General features: G+C 76.0%; 2 protein-coding genes across 2 annotated transcripts in view; both read right to left on the bottom strand.

Moving 5' to 3' along the window:
• Window positions 1-3,543: 3,543 nt before the first annotated feature.
• TLX2 (T cell leukemia homeobox 2) lies at window positions 3,544-7,822 on the bottom strand. The gene is given in 5 exon segments (XM_075709350.1): window positions 3,544-3,760; window positions 4,344-4,581; window positions 6,933-7,035; window positions 7,037-7,476; window positions 7,570-7,822. Coding segments are annotated over 5 exon segments (1,251 nt in total).
• An 8,964-nt stretch (window positions 7,823-16,786) lies between these two features.
• The window catches only part of SNRPB (small nuclear ribonucleoprotein polypeptides B and B1), a 5,633-nt gene continuing 2,878 nt past the window's right edge, over window positions 16,787-19,541 (bottom strand). Inside the window, 1 exon segment of the mRNA XM_075709893.1 lies at window positions 16,787-16,820. Coding sequence (XP_075566008.1) covers window positions 16,787-16,820 — 34 coding nt within the window.

Raw genomic sequence — 19,541 nt, 5'->3', positions numbered from 1 at the left:
CGGCAGCGCGGGGTCCCGCGGCAGGGGGGGTCCGCTCACGGCGGGGCCAGGCAGCCCAGGCGCAGCTCTTCGCCCTCCAGCATCTCCCTGCAAGAGAGCAGGCCCGGGCTGAGCCCCGCGCCCCGCCCGCCCCGCCCGCCCCCCCCCGCGTACCGGTACGCGGCGATCTCCGCCTCCAGCGCCATCCGCAGCCGCAGCAGCGCCGGGTACTCCCGCAGGCACCGGGCCATCTCCGCCTCCGCCTCCCCGAGCTCCCGCTCCAGCGCCGCCACCCGCTCCTGCGGCCGGGCCGTCAGCAACGCCCGGGACCCCCGGCCCCCCCGGCACGGCCCGCCCCCAGCCCCACATCAACCCCCCCCGGACGCCCGGACCATGGGACCCCCCGATGCCCGAGCCATGGGACCCCCAGATACCTGGGCCATGGGACCCCCAGACACCCAAGCCATGGGACCCCCAGATACCTGAGCCATGGGACCCCCAGATGCCCGAGCCATGGGACCCCCAGATACCTGGGCCATGGGACCCCCAGACACCCAAGCCATGGGACCCCCAGATACCTGAGCCATGGGACCCCCAGATACCTGAGCCATGGGACCCCCAGATGCCCGAGCCATGGGACCCCCAGATACCTGGGCCATGGGACCCCCAGACACCCGAGCCATGGGACCCCCAGATACCCGAGCCATGGGACCCCCAGACACCCGGGCCATGGGACCCCCAGACACCCGAGCCATGGGACCCCCAGATACCCGAGCCATGGGACCCCCAGACACCCGGGCCATGGGACCCCCAGATACCTGGGCCATGGGACCCCCAGATGCCCGAGCCATGGGACCCCCAGATGCCCGAGCCATGGGACCCCCAGACACCCGGGCCATGGGACCCCCAGACACCCGGGCCATGGGACCCCCAGATACCCGAGCCATGGGACCCCCCAGACACCCGGGCCATGGGACCCCCAGATACCTGGGCCATGGGACCCCCCAGATGCCCGAGCCATGGGACCCCCAGACGCCCGAGCCATGGGACCCCCAGATACCTGGGCCATGGGACCCCCAGATGCCCGAGCCATGGGACCCCCCAGATACCTGGGCCATGGGACCCCCAGATGCCCGAGCCATGGGACCCCCAGATGCCCAAGCCATGGGACCCCCAGACACCCGGGCCATGGGACCCCCAGATACCTGGGCCATGGGACCCCCAGACGCCCGGGCCATGGGACCCCCAGACCCTCTGGACCCCTCTGGACTCCTCAGCACCGACCCCCGTCCTCCCCCCCCCGAGCCCCAGCCCAGCCCCCAGCCCCACATCAACCCCCCCAGGCCAGCCCCCTTCCTCCCTCATCCCCCCCCCCACCCCGAGCCCTGTCCTCCCCCCCCCGAGCCCCAGCCCAGCCCCCAGCCCCACATCAACCCCCCCCCAGACACCCGGGCCATGGGACCCCCAGACCCTCTGGACCCCTCTGGACTCCTCAGCACCGACCCCCGTCCTCCCCTCCCGAGCCCCAGCCCAGCCCCCAGCCCCACATCAACCCCCCCAGGCCAGCCCCCTTCCTCCCTCATCCCCCCCCCCCCCGAGCCCTGTCCTCCCCCCCCCGAGCCCCAGCCCAGCCCCCAGCCCCACATCAACCCCCCAGCCCGGCCCCCATCCTCCCTCACCCCCGAACCCCATCCTCCCCTCCCCGCCCCATCCTGCTCCCCCTCCCCAACCCGCACCCCCCAGTACCTGAGCTCTCCCCTCGCCCCCCACCGCCTCCGCTTGCCCCTTCCCAAACCCAATCACCCCCCCCCCCACACCTGGTACTTGGCGAGCTCCCCGCTGCGCCGGTCCCGCAGCCCCTCCAGCTGCCGCCGCAAGGCCCCCACGGCCCCCCGCAACGCGTCCGCCTCGGCAGCGCGGGTACGCAGCAACCTCCGGTAACCGGCGGCTTCGGCACGGGCACGCAGCACGGCTTGGCCGCTCCACCGGGACCGGGGCCAGCCTTCGGCCATGCTCATCCCGGCGGCGGCTCTGCGGTGATTCCACGCAAACCCCCTCCCCACCCCACGCCGGTAAAACGGGGCCACGTCACGGAATCGCAGCCAATCCTGCCGCCGGAGAACCGGCACCGGGTACCCGCCTCCTCCCGGTAGCAATGGCGGGGGGCGGCAGGAGCTTGCCCCCCGCCCGCAGCCCGCAGGGCTGCGGGCGGGGGGCAAGCTCCTGCCGCCCCCACAATTTTTTTTGGGGGGCAAGCTCCCGCCCAGGCAGCTGCTGCAGCACCATGGACAGCAGCAGAGTGAGGGGTCAAGGTCAAGTTTAGGGTCAGGGACGACGCTATCGCCCCCCCTCCCCTCCATCATCAACCAAGACCCCCGGCTGGAGCTGGTCCGAGGAGGGGGGGGTCCCGGGGAGCGGGCACCGCGTTGACAAAAATGGGGCGGTTGGGCGGGGGGGCGAGGGGGGCAATGCCCCATCCTGGCTGGCGCTGAGGGCATCGGTCCCTGGGGGGAGCAGGGGGTCCCCGGCCGAGGATGGGGACACTCGGGGGTCGGCAGGGAAGTGGGGGGGGGGGGGGGCAGGTATTTGCTGGAGGAGGGGGGGTTTCGGAGCCCTCTGCCTCCCCACAAGAGCGCCGTGGGTGACGCCAGCCCGAGGGTCAGCCCAGCAAAGGGGAGGGGGACGAGAGAGGGTCCTGGGACCAGAGACAGGGGGGGGGCAGGCACGGGGTAGCCCCGCTTAGGGGGGGGGGCTGGTGCAATCCTTCGGCACGCAGGGGCACCCCGAGTCCATCGTGGGGGGGCTGCCGGGGCACGTCCAGGCCCCGGGGACGCAGGGAGCCGGCAAACCGGCCGGCAGTGCCGGGAAGGGGCAAATGTGGGGCAAATGAGCCCAGTCTGTCAGTCTGTCCGGACGCTGGGGGGGCCGCGGGGCAGGGCTCCGCATCCAGCCCGGGGGCTGCGGCTGGAAGCCGGAGCTGGCAAACGCCGACGGGGATAAGGCAAGTGTGTGCGGGCGGTGCAGACCCCGCGGTGGCCGCCAGCGAGGGCGGGGGGGCTCCCAGCACCGGGAATGGGGGTGCCCCCCACACGCCCTGCTCGGCCAGCTCTGGGTGGGCAGGGGGCTGCGGCCACCCCCCCGGAACGGAGCCTGGCCTGGCCGGGAGAGCCGCTGAGGGGTGGGCAGCAGGTCCTGAGCGGGGACCACCCGAGGAGCTGCCCCCGGCGCGGGGGTCCCGGGGAGGCTGGGCTTGGACTCGCAGAGGCCCGCGGGGTGCGGGGGCCCAGCCCTGGGCTCCCCGGGGGGGGTCCGGGCAAGGGGCTGCCCGCAGCGGGGGTCCAGGCAGGGTCAGCCCAACCGCAGGGGCCACGTCCGCCCGCCCGGAGCTGCGGGGTGGCCGAGGGGGCACCCGGGGGGCTGGCGGGTGGCGGGGAGGGGGCTGCCGACGGGGCGGGCTCCCGGGAAGCAGCAGCCCCCTCCCCGCCGCGGGCCGGAGGTGCCGGGCTCAGACCCCGCCGGGCTCCCAGCGCCGCCTCTCGGCACGGCCGCGGCTCCCCGGGGACCTCACACCACGGAGGCCACCCCTGAGACGGACGTCACCTTGTTGTCCTCAGCCCAGGGCTGCAGGTTCTGCAGGGCGTAGAGGGAGGAGTTGTGCATGCAGAGCGGGTCCTGGGGCAGCGGCTGGCTCAGGCTCTTCTGGAAGGCCTCCTGCTGCAGGTGCAGCATCAGGCGGTTGGCCTGCTGGCGCTCCGCCTCGCGCTCCTCCGCCGTCTGCCTCCTGCCAGCACACACGGCCCGTCCGGCACTGCCCCGCTGCCCGCGCCTGCTGCCGGCACCTCTGCGTGCCGGCGCGGCGATGCCCCGCAGCCTCCCGCCGCAGCCCGTCCCGCCGCTGGCGTTGCAATGCCCCGCAGCCTCTGCTCTGCGGCCCCGTCCTCCTCCCGGCACCGCTGCGTGCCGGTGTGGCAGTGCCCTGCAGCCTCTGCCCACAATCCGTCCCGCTGCCGGCACCGCCGCGTGCCAGCGTGGCGGCGCTGCACAGCCCCGTCCCTCTCGGCACCGCCGCGCACCCGAGGCAGCAACGCCCCGTAACCTCTGCCCGCAGCCCATCGTGCCGCCGGCGCCGCCGTGCGCCGCCGCGGCGATGCCCCGCAGCTTCTGCCCCGCGGCCCGTCCCTCCCTCGGCACCGCCGTGCCTCCCGCAGCCGGGCACGGGGGACGCGGCGGGGACGGGCCCCCCATCTCGCCCCCACCCAGCCCCTCCCGGGGGGCACAGCCGCGGTGGGGGGTGGCTACCGGACGGAGGCAGGGGATCGGAGCTGCGGGGGCTGCGGCAGCCACCCCGGGGCCAGCCCCGTTACCTCCACTTGGTGCGGCGGTTCTGGAACCACGTCTTGACCTGGGCGTCCGTCATCTTGAGCGCCTTGGCCAGGGTGGCACGCTCGGCCGAGGCCAGGTACTTCTGGCGGTGGAAGCGCTTCTCCAGCTCGCAGATCTGCACCCGGCTGAAGGAGGTGCGCGGCTTCTTCCGCTTGGGCGGCGTGCGGTTCTGGTAGGGGTGCCCGATGCGCCGGGTCGCCGCGAAGGGCGACAGCGCGGCTGCGGGCAGAGGGAGGGTGAGGGGCTGCTCGGGGGAGCCGCGGGCAGAGCCCCCTGCCCATCGCGGCTGCTGCGCGGGCAGGGGCCGGGCACGGCCCCCGCTGAGGGCGGGGGGGGACGCTCGGATGCTCGGGGCCGTGGGGACAGGGAGCTGCGGGGGGGCCACCGGCACTGCCCGGCACAGCGCGGGGGAGGAGGAGACCCCGAGTCGTCCCCACCCGCTCCCCCAGCCCGAGGACGCGCACGGCAGCTCAGGACGTGGCGGGAGGGCCCGTCCCCACCCCACGGCCACGGCCCCATCGCCCCTCCAGCCCGGCGGGTGGGCGCCAGGGTCGGAGCAGGGGTCGGGCAGGCCCGGCGAGGCTCCCGGCACCACAAACCCACGCTTCCCCGCGCACCGAGCCCTGCCGCAGCCCCCGCGGCGCTGAGGGGCTTCCCAGCCCTCCCAGGGAAGGAACGGGAGCCCAGAAGCCGTCGGGAGGTGGCCGACGTCTCCCCCCGCGTGCCAGCAGCGGCCGAGTGATGGGGGCCAGGGAAGGGGCTGCCCTTGCACGCCGGGGCGTGAGCCGGGGATGGCGAGGCCGGCGTGCCGCGTCCCAGCCCCGGACGCAGCCGGAGCCGCGGGGAGCGTCAGGGCAGCGAAGGGGCGTGGAGGAAGGCGAGAGCTCAGCCGGGGCGCAGCACCCGGCTCCCGCCGCCCTCCGGCTCCGCCGGCAGCCTACGGCTGAGCCACGGCCCCACGGCCCTCGCCATCGCCGGCGCCGCACGGGCAGGGCTGCACATGGCGGGGCCCACGGGGCTGCCATGGGGCCGCGGCACCCCATGCCCGCGGGGCTGTGGGGCAGACCCCACGGCAGCCCCGGGGACAACCCGGCGCCCGGCAGACCCTCTCCGCGAGGCCAGACCCTCCCTCCCGCCAGCGCCCGGGCAGGCAGCGCGGGCAGGAGGCCAGCCTGCCCGCCGGCGGGGGCGGACGCGGTTGACGCAGGTGGAGCCGCGCAGTCGGGGGGACGGAGGCCCTCGCGCCCCCTCCCCGCGCAGGGCGGCCCCTCGCCGGGAACAGACGCCGACAGCCCGCAGACCACCCCAAGGCCGGCGGCGCTGAGTGATGGCCGCGGCTGGGAGACCCCGTGCCGGGGAGGAGCCGCCCCGTCCACCCGCCGCCGGCGCCAGGCAGGAGACGGGGACGTCACCTGCCGCCCCTGCGCTGGGACGGTGCTTCGTCACCGCCGGCATGGCGGGGTGGGCCAGGAGGCGAACCCGGCTCTGCTGGCGCCCGGGCTGGGCCCCCGTAGCCCCCGGCATCCCGCCCTGCAGCCCCCCCAGCCAGCGCTTGGCCCCCAGCCCCGCGCGGCCCCCAGCCTCGTCCCCGCATGGAGCCGCGCGCTGCGGACGTGGCAGCGCCGCCATCTTGGGAAGGAGCCGAGCCGAGCCAGGCCAGAGCTCCCTGGCACCCGCAGGCGCCCGGCACGCAGCCCCCGCGCCCAGCGCCCCAACCGCAGCACCCCGCTCCTTCTCTTCTGGGGTGCAGCGACCGGATCCTCGCCCCAGCACTGGGCGCTCCAGCCCCCACCACGGGCGCTCAGCCCCCGGCCCCGTCGGCGGCACCGGGACCCGGCACCGCCTCCCCGACACCTGCACCGCCACCCGCCCCCCCAGCCCCGGCATGCACCAGCCCCAGCCTCTCCGGCGGCACCGGCGCCTCGTGCCCCGTCCCCGTCCCCGCACACGCGGGTCCCTGAGCCCCATCCCCGGGCGCCCCACGGCCCGCCCCATGGGCGCACCCCACCGCCTGCCCCCATCCCCCGGGCCACACGGGACAGGGGCACCTGCGCCCCGCGCCCAGCCCCGCACACGGACGGGTTTTGCCCTGCGGGCCCGTGGAGGGTCCCTGCGCCCCGTTCCCAACGCAGCCGCTGCCTCCACCCCGCGCCCCGGCAGCCGCCCCGTTACGGGTCGACGGAGCCGGTACCCGGTGCTCCCGGGCCCAGGGAAGGGACCGGACACGGAGCGGAACCCGAGGCCGGAGCACGGCGAGACCCCTCGGGCGCCCCTCGGCGCCAGACCCCGGCCCAGCCCCTGCCCAGAGCCGCCGGCAGCCGGAGCGGGACGGCGGCGGAGCTGCCGGTGGCTGTGCCAGCCCGGAGCCGCTCTCCACGGGCCCCGACGGCGGAAGCTTCCCGCAGCGCCGAGAGCCCGGCCCGGGGCGCGGCGGCGGGCGAGGACCCCGCGCTGCGGGAACCGGGGGAGCGCACGACCCCGTCCCGCGCCCACCCCGACCCCGCTCCGCACCCGCCGGAGCCGTCGGTGGCCATCATCGGTGGCCGAGGCAGGCGGCCCACGGCGCTCACCTGAGAGCCGGTCCTTGGCGATGCGGCGCGTCGTCTCCATCCAGGGGAAGGTGAGCCCCGAGAGCCCGGGCACCGGCGGCGGCGCGGCGGGGGGCGCGGGGGGGCGCGGGCCGGTGCGCCGGGACGCGGATGACCCCGGCGTGCGGCGCGGCGGGCGCGGGGGTCACGTTGACGCTCACGTTCATGCTCATGTTGAGGTTGTAGGAGCCGAGCGAGCAGGCGGGCCCGTAGCCGCCGCCGTAGAGCCCGTAGTCCGGCTCCCCCGCCGCCCGCGCCGGCCCCGCTCCGCCGCCCGCGGGCTCGGGGCCCCCCAGGATCTGGTCGATGCCGAAGCTGATGGGTTCGTGGGGCGGGGGGCCCTGGCCGCCCCCCTCCCGCGCCAGCGCCGCCGCCTCCATCGCCCGGCTGCGCTCAGAGCCGGCGGGGCGCGGGCATGGCCGGGGGGCGGCGGGGGGCGGCGGCGGGGGGCGGCGGCGGGCGGCCCCGTGCGGGGACGGGGGCGGGAGCGGGGGCGGCTGGCGCGGGGCGCCCGCTGCGGGGCCGGGGCGGGGGCGGGGGCCGGGTGCGGGGCTTGCTCCGGGGCGGGGGCCGGGTGCGGGGCAGCGGCCGGGTGCGGGGCAGGCTCCGGGGCGGCGGCCGGGTGCGGGGCTTGCTCCGGGGCAGCGGCCGGGTGCGGGGCAGGCTCCGGGGCAGCGGCCGGGTGCGGGGCATGGCCCGCCGCTGCTGGCGGCCCCGGCGCGGGAGCGCGGGTGCGCGGCGGGGCCCGGCGGCGCGCGCTTTTCTGCCCCGCTCCATCTGGACCTGCCAAAATCCCGGCCGCCCGCGCCCTGATTGGCGGCCGCCCCCCGTGATTGACAGCCCCGCGCCCCCGGGGGCGGGGGCTCGCGCATCCCGGGGACACGCCCCGCCACCGCCCCCCCGCCCCCCCCCCCCCCCACCTCCCGCCGCGGCCCCGGGCCCCCGCCCCGCTCCCCCCCCCGGGGCTCCCGCACCGGCTCCGCCGCGGCCGGCCCGGCCCGTCGGGCCCCGAGCGCACGGCGCCCCGCCCCCCCCCCCCGACGCCCCCCGGCCCGGTTCGCGGCCGCCGAGCCCCCGCCCCGGGCTGGCAGCGGCGAAGGGGCCGCCCGGGGCCCGCCGGAGCCGCCGCGGTACCGGAGCCCCCCCGCGCCCCCCGGCGCTGCCCGGCTCCGCCCGCGGCCCCGTCGGAGGCTCCGGCGGCGTCGGGGGTCCCAGCGTGCGGGGCCCGGGGCCGCCGCTCGCCCGCCCGAGCCGGGACCGGGCCCCCCCCGCGTCCTCCCGGGGCGCGCAGGCTTCGTTCCCCGGCTCCCGGCGCCGTTATCCCGGATCCCGGGGCGCAGGGACCGGCGCCGCGCCCGCCGCTCCCGGGGCGCTCAGGCGTCGTTCCCCGCAGCCGCCGCTGTCCGGGAGCACCGGCCCGGTCCCACCGAGCCCGCCCACCGCCGAGCGAACGGGCCTCCCGTCCGCCGAGCCGCCGCTCCCGGGGCACCGACCCGGGGCTCGCCCCCACCCGCCGTTGCCGGTAGCACGGATCCCGGCTCCCAGAAGCCCGCCGTTCCCGGGACGCCGACCCCGGTTGCACCGACCCGCCGTTCCCGGACATGGATCCCGTTTCCCCGGGACCCGCCGTTCCCGGGTCATGGATCCCGTTTCCCCGGGACCCGCCGTTCCCGGAGCACGATCCCGCTCCCCCCGACCCGCCGTTCCCGGCTGATGGACTCCGGTTGCCCCCGACCCGCCGTTCCCGAGGCGCTGACTCTGGTTCCCACGGACCCGCCGTTCCCGGTAGCACGGCCCCGCTGTTCCTATTCACCAGCCAGTCCCGGGACACCGACGCCGGTCCCGGGTGATGGATCCCGGCTCTCCCGGACCCCGGTCCCGGGTGATGGATCCCGGACCCGCCGGTGCCGGGTGATGGATCCCGGCCCCCCCGACCCCCGGTGCCGGGTGATGGATCCCGGCCCCCCGACCCCCGGTGCCGGGTGATGGATCCCGGCCCCCCCGACCCCCGGTGCCGGGTGATGGATCCCGGCCCCCCGACCCCCGGTGCCGGGTGATGGATCCCGGCCCCCCCCGACCCCCGGTGCCGGGTGATGGATCCCGGCCCCCCCGACCCCCGGTGCCGGGTGATGGATCCCGGCCCCCCCGACCCCCGGTGCCGGGTGATGGATCCCGGCCCCCCGACCCCCGGTGCCGGGTGATGGATCCCGGCCCCCCCGACCCCCGGTCCCGGGCGCGGAGCCCGGACCGGCCCCGTCGGGACGCTCGTACCTGGCTCGCAGGAGCGGGCCCGGGGCCCGGCTGCGGCCCCCCCGGGTGCCGCCCGGTGCGGGCTCGGCCCCGGCCCGCGGACCGGCCCCCTCCTCCCGGCGACTATCGCGACAGCCGCGCCGCGAGCGGTGTGTCCGGCCCGTGGGGCGCGGCTGTGGGGCGGCCCCGCGGGTGGGTGCCGGCGGCTCCGGGGCCGGGGGTCCCGGCTCCCGGGCGGGCAGCGGCTCGGGGCAGTGGGTCACGGCTCCGGGGCAGGGGCCGCGGGGGGGGGGGGCGGCCGCCCGGCCACCCTGGCGCCACCGGTCTGGGGTAAATGACATTACCGGGGCCTGCGCCTGTAAATCACGGCGGCACCGGGAGCCGCAGCTGCCGCACCCCGGGGGCACCGCACGCACCGGGGGCACCGGGCAGAGCCCGGGGGCACCGCACGCACCGGGGGCACCGGGCGGACCCCAGGGGCACCGCACGCACCGGGGGCACCGGGCACACCCCGGGGGCACCGCATGCACCGGGGGCACCGGTGGACCCGGGCTCAAGCCGGACCCGCTGCGGCGTGGGGTGACCGCGCCGGCACCCGCAGCTCCTCGGGGCGTGGGGCCACGGGCACCCGGGGCCGTACGGGGCGCACGCTCGCCCAGCGGCGATGCACAGACGCATCCCTCAGCGGGGCACAGGTGCACACGCGTGTGTATGCGCAGCCTACGGCACAGCTGCACGCGCACGCAGACACGCCGTGCGGCGCGGATGCACGTGCGCTCTCACACATGCACGCTCACACATGCACACGCTCACATGCACACGCTCACACATGCACACACTCACATGCACATGCTCACACATGCGCTCTCACACATGCACGCTCACACATGCACACGCTCACATGCACACGCTCACACATGCACACACTCACATGCACATGCTCACACATGCACACTCACACATGCATGCTCACACATGCACACACACACGCTCACACATGCACACACACACACTCACACATATTCACACATGCACACATGCTCACACACACGCTCTCACACACACACGCTCACACACACACACGCTCACACACACACACGCTCACACATGCACACATGCTCACACACACACATGCGCTCACACATGCACGCTCACACATGCACACACACACGCTCACACATATTCACACACACACGCTCTCACACACACACACACACGCTCTCACACACACACACACGCTCACACACACACACATCACCCAAGACACGGCACAGCTACCCCGGCACACGCAGCACCAGCGTGCACACACGTGCTCACCTCACACTTCAGCACGGTCGCACGCACGTACACAGACCCGGCCGCTCAGTGTCGGTGCACAGACGCACGCACACGCGCGTGCACGCACGTCCACCGCTGCCAGGCCTGGGCTGGGCGCACGCTGCCCTGCCCGACCCTCGTGCCGTGCCGTGCCGAGCCGGCCATGCCCGCACCCCACCGCAGCGCCGGGCCGGCACGGAGCTGCCCGTCTCCGCGCCGGGGGCATTTCCCTTCCCGCTGCTCCCGTGGGACCCCCGGGCTGTGGGTGGGGGTCCCTGTGCTCCTCAGCAGGGGGGGGGGACGCTGCGCTGCAGCCCGCCGCACCGGGATGCTGCCGTGCCGGGGCCGTGCCGGGCTGAGCCCTGGGAGTTTCCGGGCGTTTCTCGCCCACTGCCCAGCAGGTGCTGGGCGAAACCTGCCCGGTGCTGGGGCTGCACGCGCGTGGCCAGGCCGCGGCTTTCCCACCCGGAGAGGGGCTTGCCACGGCCCCGCGGGGCACAGCCGGCACCGGCGTTGGCACCGGCGTTGGCGCTGGCATTGGCGCTGGCGTTGGCGTTGGCCCAGGCCCTGTCGGCGCCTGCCCCGGCCCGCAGCGGTGGCGGGGAGGAAATGCCTGGTGCTGGGGGAGGGAGGCGGCAGCAGGTTAATTAAACCTGGAGCAGGAGGCAGATGTTTGCCGTGCCCAGGGGCTGGAATGCTGCCGGTCCCGGGAGATGGATTGGGGGGCAGGTGACGGGGCCGGGGGCGGCGGGGGCTCGCGCGGCGCCTGCCTGCACCGCGGTCCGCCCCGCGCCCACGGGGGTCTGCGGGCGGCACCCCCAGCCGGGGCCTCGCCGGGTGGGACCCCCGCGCCGAGCCTCGCTCAGGGTGGGACCCCCGCGCCGAGCCCCGCTCAGGGTGGGACCCCCGCGCCAGGCGCTCGATTTGGAAGGACAGGAGGGCTCCGCCGCCGGGGGCCGGGGCCGGCACCACCAGGCAGGGGGGCTGGCAGCAGGCGCAGCCCCTCGGCTGGGGCAGAGCCCCCTGCCCGGCTCCGTCCGGCACCACCGCAGTTCGGGCGGCCCCAGCGCGGCGCAGGGCGGGGGGAGCCCCGAGGGCTCGCGGGGAAGGGCTGAGGGTGCCCGGCGAGCGGCGAGCCCTGGGCCACCCCGGTTCTGGGTGCAGGGGGTCACTTTTCCCGGGACCCCAGGGCCCCCCCGCTGTCACCCTCCTCAGCCCGCCAGCCGCCGGGATGAGGTCCTCTCCCCACGCCTGCTCCTGGGGTCCCCGAGGTGGGGGGGCCAGGCGGGCTCCTGGGCCCCCGGCCCCCCCCCCGGCTCTGCCCCCAGCCCGGCACCGCGCAGCCCCCGAGGCCCCGGGCGGGGGGACCCCCGCGCGCCCGCACTGGGAGGGCTGGGACCACCCGGCGCACGGGTACAAACCCGCTCCTCGTTTCTCGGCCGCGGCGCGCACCCCCGGCGTGTGCCCCCTCCTGCCCCGCGGGGCTGGACCTGGGGGTCCCCACGGGGCACGGGGGATGCGTCCCCGCGCCGGGGCAGGAGCACGACCTGGCACAGGGGCGGCCAGCGGGGGCACAGGGGAAGAAGGGGCGTTTGCCCCATTCCAGGTAGGAATTCAGCCTCCGGCCGTGAGACTCTGCCCGCGGCCGCCGCGGCACCAGGCCCGGCTACCGACGGCGCTGCACCGGCTCCCACAAGGGCCGGCTGCCGCAGCGGGGCTGCATCCCACACCCCACGCCCCCCACATCGCCCCGGGGCCCGCCGGCCCTCGGCGCAGCCGACCTGGGAGGCGGGGGGGTGGGCACGCCAGGGTCTGACCCCCACCTGGCTCCATGCCGGGGGTCCCATCGGTGTCACTGCCCGTCCCCGCAGCCACCCCGGGAGCTGCTGGGGCTGCCGGCCCCTCGCCCCGTCCCCCGCTGCGCCTGCGGGCGCCGGCAGCCCCGGGGTTGCCGGTTGCGGCCGACGCGGCCGCGCGGCTTCGCAGCGCGACGTCCCCGCGGGCCGGCCACGCCGGCGTCCCCGTGCCCCGCGGGGGCTGCTGCCAGGCTCAGGTGTTGCTGCCGGGGCAGGAGTTACGAAAACGGGTCCCTGCCTGCCCCTCACCGCTGACAGCCCGCTCCCTGCGTGCCGGCCAGCGCGCGGCAATTAAGCGGCGGAGGCCTGGAAGGGCCCCACGTTACCAGCGGCAAGATGCTGCCAAGCCGCCCCGCTCCCGCCCGCTCCCCCCCGTAATCTCATTACTGCTGGACGTCCCCTTCTTCCTCCCGCTTCCCCCCAAACCCGCTGGCAAACTGTAGGGACAGTCAGCTCCTCTCTGGCTGCTGGGTTAATTCTGGCTAATTAGATGAAGCCAGCCCAGATTGGATTACTTTAGCCTGCATTTGGTCCTCCAGTCCTTGGCTTGCGGCTCCCGGGGGAGCTGCTGGCGCCTCTGCCTCAATCAGACACTTCTTAACCGCATGAAACACTCCCGGTGCCCCCCGCCGCCCGCCCCGGGGTGGGCGCCGGCACCCGGCCGGGGTGCATGGGGTGATGCGGGTGGCAGCCGGCGGGCACGCTCCCCACCCCGACCCGCCGAGAGGGCCGGGACGCGGCCGGGATGGGGCTGCGCGGGCAGCACCGCGCACAGGCGAGCGGCGGCCCCGCCGGCCGGACCGTGGGCTCCCAGGGCCCCCGTGGCCAGAGCCGCCCCGGCTGGACGTCACGGCGGCCATCGGCGTCTGCGCGGCGTCCGCGGGGAGGAGCTGGGTGCGACGGGGACGCGTGGGCAGCCGCAGGGTGATGCCAGCCCCGGGCTGCCGGGGGGATGCTCCCCACTGGGCATCCCCAGGCTGCAGCCCCCGGGCGGTGGGCGAGAGCGGAGCCGGGGGGTGCGGGCAGCCCCCCTGCCCCAGCGGGTGCTGGGAGCCCGGGCTGGGGGTGCGGCGTGAGCCACCCCCGCAAACCCACCCGCCCCGGCTCCGGCAGCTCCTGCGGGCTGGGAGCAGGGGCTGGAGGGGGTCCTGCGGGAGCGGGGGGCACGCACGGCCCCTGGGCCCCTTTGGCTGCAGCCCCGCTGCCCGGCTCGGCTTCTCCGCCTTTGTCCGGCTTGGAGCTGGTGCGTGGGAGCCAGGCACGGGCACGCCGGGATGCTCCCCCGTGCTCCAGCCTCCTTGGCCGTGCCGGGTGGTCCTGGGGGCACCCGCACCCCCAGCTCCATCCCCGCCTCCGCCGCGGCCTGGCGCTGGCCGGGGAGCTGCCGGGGGGTCCTGTCCGGCGCGGGGCTGCGGGTGCCGGTGCTGCCCGTCCCTGCGGGCCGGGGTGCCGGTGGCTGCGGCGGTGGCTGCCGTGGGGCCGTTGACAGAAGCCGTCGCTCAGAACCTCGTTATCAAAGGCCGAGGGCAGGTAATTGCATTCTGCAAATCCAATCAGGTGCATTAGGCAGGAGTTCAGTCCATAACCGCCCAGCCCCCCGCCCGCCCGCGCCGCAGCCTGCCAGGCCCCCCGCCCGCCGTGCCTGGCCCCGGCACCCACTGCCCCCGGCCCACCAGCCCTGGACCCCCCGCGGGGCCGGGACCCGGGGTGCGGGGCCGGTGCGGGGCTGGGACAGCGGCTCCGGTCACGGGGGCTCGCCACGGGCACGCCGGGACGGGACCCTGGCTCCGGCCGCAGTGCAGCGTGACGGCCTCGGGGCGCGGGGACTCAGCCAGCGGCCGCGGCGGGGGGACCCCGGGGCGGTGGCTCGGGGCCGTGGGGGCTGGCACGTCCCCACCGCCGCCCGACGGGTCCCTCGCCGCTGCCCGCGGCCAGGTCCGGCAGCGGCGCCCACCTCGCCTGGCCCGGGGGGGCCGGAGCGCTGCTGCCCCGCACCCACTGCGGTCATGAGCGCGTCCGGCCTCAGCCCCGGCCTCGCTCGGCCCCGACGAGGGGCACGGCCGGGAAAGCCCCCGGCAGGCGCTTACCAGAAGGAGCCGCCCAGGCCCCGCGCAGCTCCGCAGCGGAAATGGAGCTGAATATTTGAGCAGGTCTCTGCTAAAAGCACCGGCCTGCCCGGCCCCGGAGCCTCTCTGAGGCTGGGAGAAGTGCCGGCTGCCGCCCGGGCATTAATTATTTACAGGGAGATGGAGCTGCGCGGCCTCACGCGTGCCAGGCTGGCAAGCGTGGCCCCGGGGAGCGCCGGCTGCCGACCCCCAGCCCCTCCGCAGCGCCTCGTCCCGGGGGTCCCGTGCCCGGGCGGCGCCGGAGCCACCCCGCAGACCCCACGCCTCGCGCAGCCCGGGGCTCGCACCGCTGGCGTGTCGGGTGCTGTGAGCGTGCGGGGGGCACGAGCGTCGGGGCACGCAAGCGGGATTTGTGCTCGTGCAGACGAACGGGTCCCCTGGTGCAGGGGGTGTCAGCGCGGGTGACGGTGGGCGCAGGCGTGCGGTGACCTGCTGCCGCGAGCACGGGGGGTGCACAGTGGGGGTGCGAGGAGACGGCAGGTGGGGCGCGGGGAGCCCTGTGCCGGCGTGAGTGGGTCCCGTGGGGATGAGCACCAGCAGGCGCAACTGCGAAGGGTCGCTGGGCACGCGCTCACGCTTGTGCCCACCCCTGCCCCGCTGCCCCCTCGCCGGGCTTTCCATAGTGCCAGTGCTGGTGCTCGCTGCGGTGCCGGTGTTCAATGCGGTGCCGGTGCGGCTGCAGTGCCAGTGCTGGTGCTCGGTGGGGTGCTGGTGCTGATGCTTGGTGCAGTACGGGTGTTCAATGCGGTGCCGGTGCGGCTGCAGTGCCAGTGCTGGTGCTCGGTGGGGTGCTGGTGCTGATGCTTGGTGCAGTACGGGTGTTCAATGCGGTGCCGGTGCGGCTGCAGTGCCAGTGCTGGTGCTCGGTGGGGTGCTGGTGCTGATGCTTGGTGCAGTACGGGTGTTCAATGCGGTGCCGGTGCGGCTGCAGTGCCAGTGCTGGTGCTCGGTGGGGTGCTGGTGCTGATGCTTGGTGCAGTACGGGTGTTCAATGCGGTGCCGGTGCGGCTGCAGTGCCGGCGCTCACCGTGGTGTTGGTGCTCAGAGCGGTGCCAGTGCTGGTGCCGGTGGTCAATACGGTGCAGTGCTGGTACCGCTGCAATGCTGACGCTCAGTGCAGTGCCAGTGTTCAAGGCGGTACCGGGTGCTGCTGCAGTGCCAGTGCTGGTGCTCAGTGGGTTGCTGGTGCTCGTTGGGTGCTGGTGCTCGGTGCGGTGCCGGTGTTCAGCATGGTGCCAGTGCTGCTGTGGTGCCGGTGCTGGTGCTCAGTGGGGTGCTGGTGCTGATGCTCGGTGTGGTGCCGGTGTTCAGTGCGGTGCCAGTGCTGCTGCAGTGCCGGCGCTCACTGTGGTGTTGGTGCTCAGAATGGTGCCAGTGCTGGTGCCGGTGGTCAATACAGTGCGGTGCTGGCACCGCTGCAGTGCCAGTGCTGGGTGCGGTGCCGGTGTTCAATGTGGTGCCGGTGTTGCTGCAGTGCTGGTGCTGATGCTCGGTGAGGTGTCGGTGCTCACCATGGTGTTGGTGCTCAGAACGGTGCAGCGCTGGTGCCGGTGGTCAATACGGTGCAGTGCTGGTGCTGCTGCAGTGTCAGTGCTGGTGCTCGGTGGGGTGCTGGTGCTGATGCTGGGTGAGGTGCCGGTGTTCAATGCGGTGCCGGTGCTGCTGCGGTGCCAGTGCTGGTGCGCAGTGGGTTGCTGGTGCCGGCGCTCACCGTGGTGTTGGTGCTCAGGACGGTGCAGCGCTGGTGCCGGTGGTCAATGCGGTGCAGTGCTGGCACCGCGGCGGTGCCGGTGCTGGGTGCGGTGCCGGTGCTGGGTGCGGTGTCGGTGCTGGGTGCGGTGCCGGTGCTGGGTGCGGCGCTGGCAGTGAGCGATGCTGCTGCGCCCCAGGGCTGCGCTGGCCCGGCTGTGACCCCCGCAGCCCCCAGCCCGGCCGCCCCTCCCCGGAACCGCTCCGGGCAGGTACAAATGTGGCCGGGCCCTCCCCAGACGCGGGGGTCACCCCGGCCCTGGCCTCATTTCTCACCTCCCGGCGAGGACGGGGCGGGCAGGCCGCGGCCGGCAGCGGGTGGGCAAGCGCAGGGGCCGCCGACCCCCGGGTGGGGGGCTGGTCCTGCCCGCCTCTGCCCGCCGGCACCCCGGCACTGGGGAGGGGGCCCGCAGGGCTGCCGGTGGGGTCCCCTCCCGGGGTGCAGGGGCCGTGGGTGCTGGAGCCCACGGGCAGGCGGCAGGGATGGGGGGCTGGCACCGCGGGCACGCACCGGGAGATGCCGGGGAGATGCCGGGGCTCAGCCGGTGCCGGTCACGGGTGGCCGAGCCGGCCTGGGCAGCGGGACCGGGCACACCAGGCACACCGGGCACACCGGGCACACCGGGCACACCGGGACCTGGAGGAGCTGCGGTGACAGCGGCTGGGACACCGGTGCTCTGCGCAGCACCGGGAGGAGCGGAGCTCGCCAGGACCAGGATCGGGACCAGGACCAGGACCGGGACCGGGACCAGGATCAGGACCAGGATTGGGACCAGGACCAGGACCAGGATCAGGATCAGGATCAGGACCAGGATTGGGACTGAGACTGGGACCAAGATCAGGACTGGGACCAGGACCAGGACTGGGACCGGGACCGGGACCGGGACCAGGACCAGGATCAGGATCAGGACCAGGATTGGGACTGAGACTGGGACCAAGATCAGGACTGGGACCAGGACCAGGATCAGGACTGGGACTGGGACCAGGAGCAGGAGCAGGACCAGGACTAGAACCAAGTCCAGGACCAGGATTGGGACCAGGACCAGGACCGGGATCAAGACCAGGACCAGGATTAGGACCGAGACCAGGACCAGGACCAGGACCAGGATCAGGATCAGGACCAGGATTGGGACTGAGACTGGGACCAGGACCAGGAGCAGGACCAGGACTGGAAGCAAGTCCAGGACCAGGACTGGGACCAGGACTGGGACCAGGACCAGGACCAGAACTGAGACTGGGACCAGGACCAGGACCAGGACCGGGAGCAAGACCATACCGGGACCAGGAGCCATGCAGCAGCACCCAAGCCGAGGGGTCCAGCCGCAGCTGGCCGCCATGCCAGGGAGGCCGGTGCCAGCTCACCCACGGCCCCGCAGCCACCGCTCCCCCTGCGCTGGCAGCGCCCCGGCCCGGCACGCTCGGTCGAGGGGAGCGGGGATGGTGGCCCTGGCACAGCCCTGGCGAGCCGGGCCGCTCCCGCGGGCACAGACCCCCGTTAGCTCTGGGCCAGGCCGGGGGGACGGCGTCATTTTGGCTTTTTGCTGGCATTTAATCCCTTCCCGGAGCCCCCCGGCAGCGGCGCTCGGCTGCTGGAAGCGGGGGCACGGGGGGGATGCTGCCTGCGGGTGCCAGCCCCGGCCGGGGGTCCCAGCCCGCACCCCCGCCGCGGGCAGAGCCGCCCCCCGCGCCCCCGGGCCCGGGGTCCCCGCGGGGGCCGCGCAGCCTCGCCCGCGCCGGCTGCCCCCGCCGTCTCCCCAGACGGCACTTGTTGCTCGGGATTGGAGCAATAATCGTAACCATAACGAGCCATTACGGCCCTTAACGGCTTCTGCTTTGCATTAGCGGGGCCGCTCCTTCCCCTCCAGAGCCCTGATCCAATCACCCCCCATTAGCGCGGCTCCAGGCTCCGGCGGCTGCGCCAGGGAGGCCCCCCCCATTAGCGCGGCTCCAGGCTCCGGCGGCTGCGCCAGGGAGGCCGCCCCGCCACCGGCACCCCGCCACCGGCACCCCCTGCACCCCGCCACCGGGCACCCCCTGCACCCCCGCCACCGGCACCCCCGCCACCGGCACCCCCTGCACCCCTGCACCCTGCCACCGGCACCCCCTGCACCCCGCCACCGGCACCCCCTGCACCCCCGCCACCGGCACCCGCCCGCCACCGGCACCCCTGCACCCCTGCACCCCGCCACCGGCACCCCTGCACCCCGCCACCGGCACCCCGCCACCGGCACCCCCTGCACCCCTGCACCCCGCCACCGGCACCCCTGCACCCCGCCACCGGCACCCTGCCACCGGCACCCCTGCACCCCTGCACCCCGCCACCGGCACCCCCGCCACCGGCACCCCCGGCACCGGCACCCCTGCACCCCGCCACCGGCACCCCTGCACCCCTGCACCCTGCCACCGGCACCCCGGCACCCCCGCCACCGGCACCCCCGCCACCGGCACCCCCGCCACCGGCACCCCGGCACCCCGCCACCGGCACCCCTGCACCCCTGCACCCTGCCACCGGCACCCCTGCACCCCCGCCACCGGCACCCCTGCACCCCTGCACCCTGCCACCGGCACCCCTGCACCCCCGCCACCGGCACCCCTGCACCCCGCCCACCGGCACCCCCGCCACCGGCACCCCTGCACCCCCTGCACCCCGCCACCGGCACCCCGCCACCGGCACCCCTGCACCCCTGCACCCTGCCACCGGCACCCCTGCACCCCGCCACCGGCACCCCCGCCACCGGCACCCCGGCACCCCCTGCACCCCCTGCACCCCGGCACCCCCTGCACCCCGCCACCGGCACCCTGCCACCGGCACCGGCAGCCCTGCGCCCCGGCACCCCTGCACCCCGCCACCGGCACCCCGGCACCCCTGCACCCCTGCGCCCCCGCCACCGGCACCCCGCCACCGGCACCCCCGCCACCCCGGCACCCCTGCACCCCCTGCACCCCGGCACCCCGGCACCGGCACCCCGGCACCCCCTGCACCCCCTGCGCCCCGCCACCGGCACCCCCGCCACCGGCACCGGCAGCCCTGCGCCCCGGCACCCCTGCACCCCGCCACCGGCACCCCGGCACCGGCACCCCTGACCCAACCAGCACCCCGGCACCCATGCACCGGCACCCCTGCACCCCACCACCGGATCCCCCGACCCGCCAGCACCCCTGCACCCCGCCACCAGCACCCCGGCACCGGCACCCCCCCCCACCCCGGCACCCCCTGCACCCCGCCACCGGCACCCCACCACCAGCACCCCAGCACCCCGGCACCCCCGGCACCGGCACCCCTGACCCAACCA

Source organism: Pelecanus crispus, chromosome 4 (genome assembly GCF_030463565.1).
Source record: "Pelecanus crispus isolate bPelCri1 chromosome 4, bPelCri1.pri, whole genome shotgun sequence".
NCBI lineage: Eukaryota > Metazoa > Chordata > Aves > Pelecaniformes > Pelecanidae > Pelecanus > Pelecanus crispus.
Note: the sequence above shows the minus strand (reverse complement) of the source record. Positions and strands in the feature narration are given on the sequence as shown.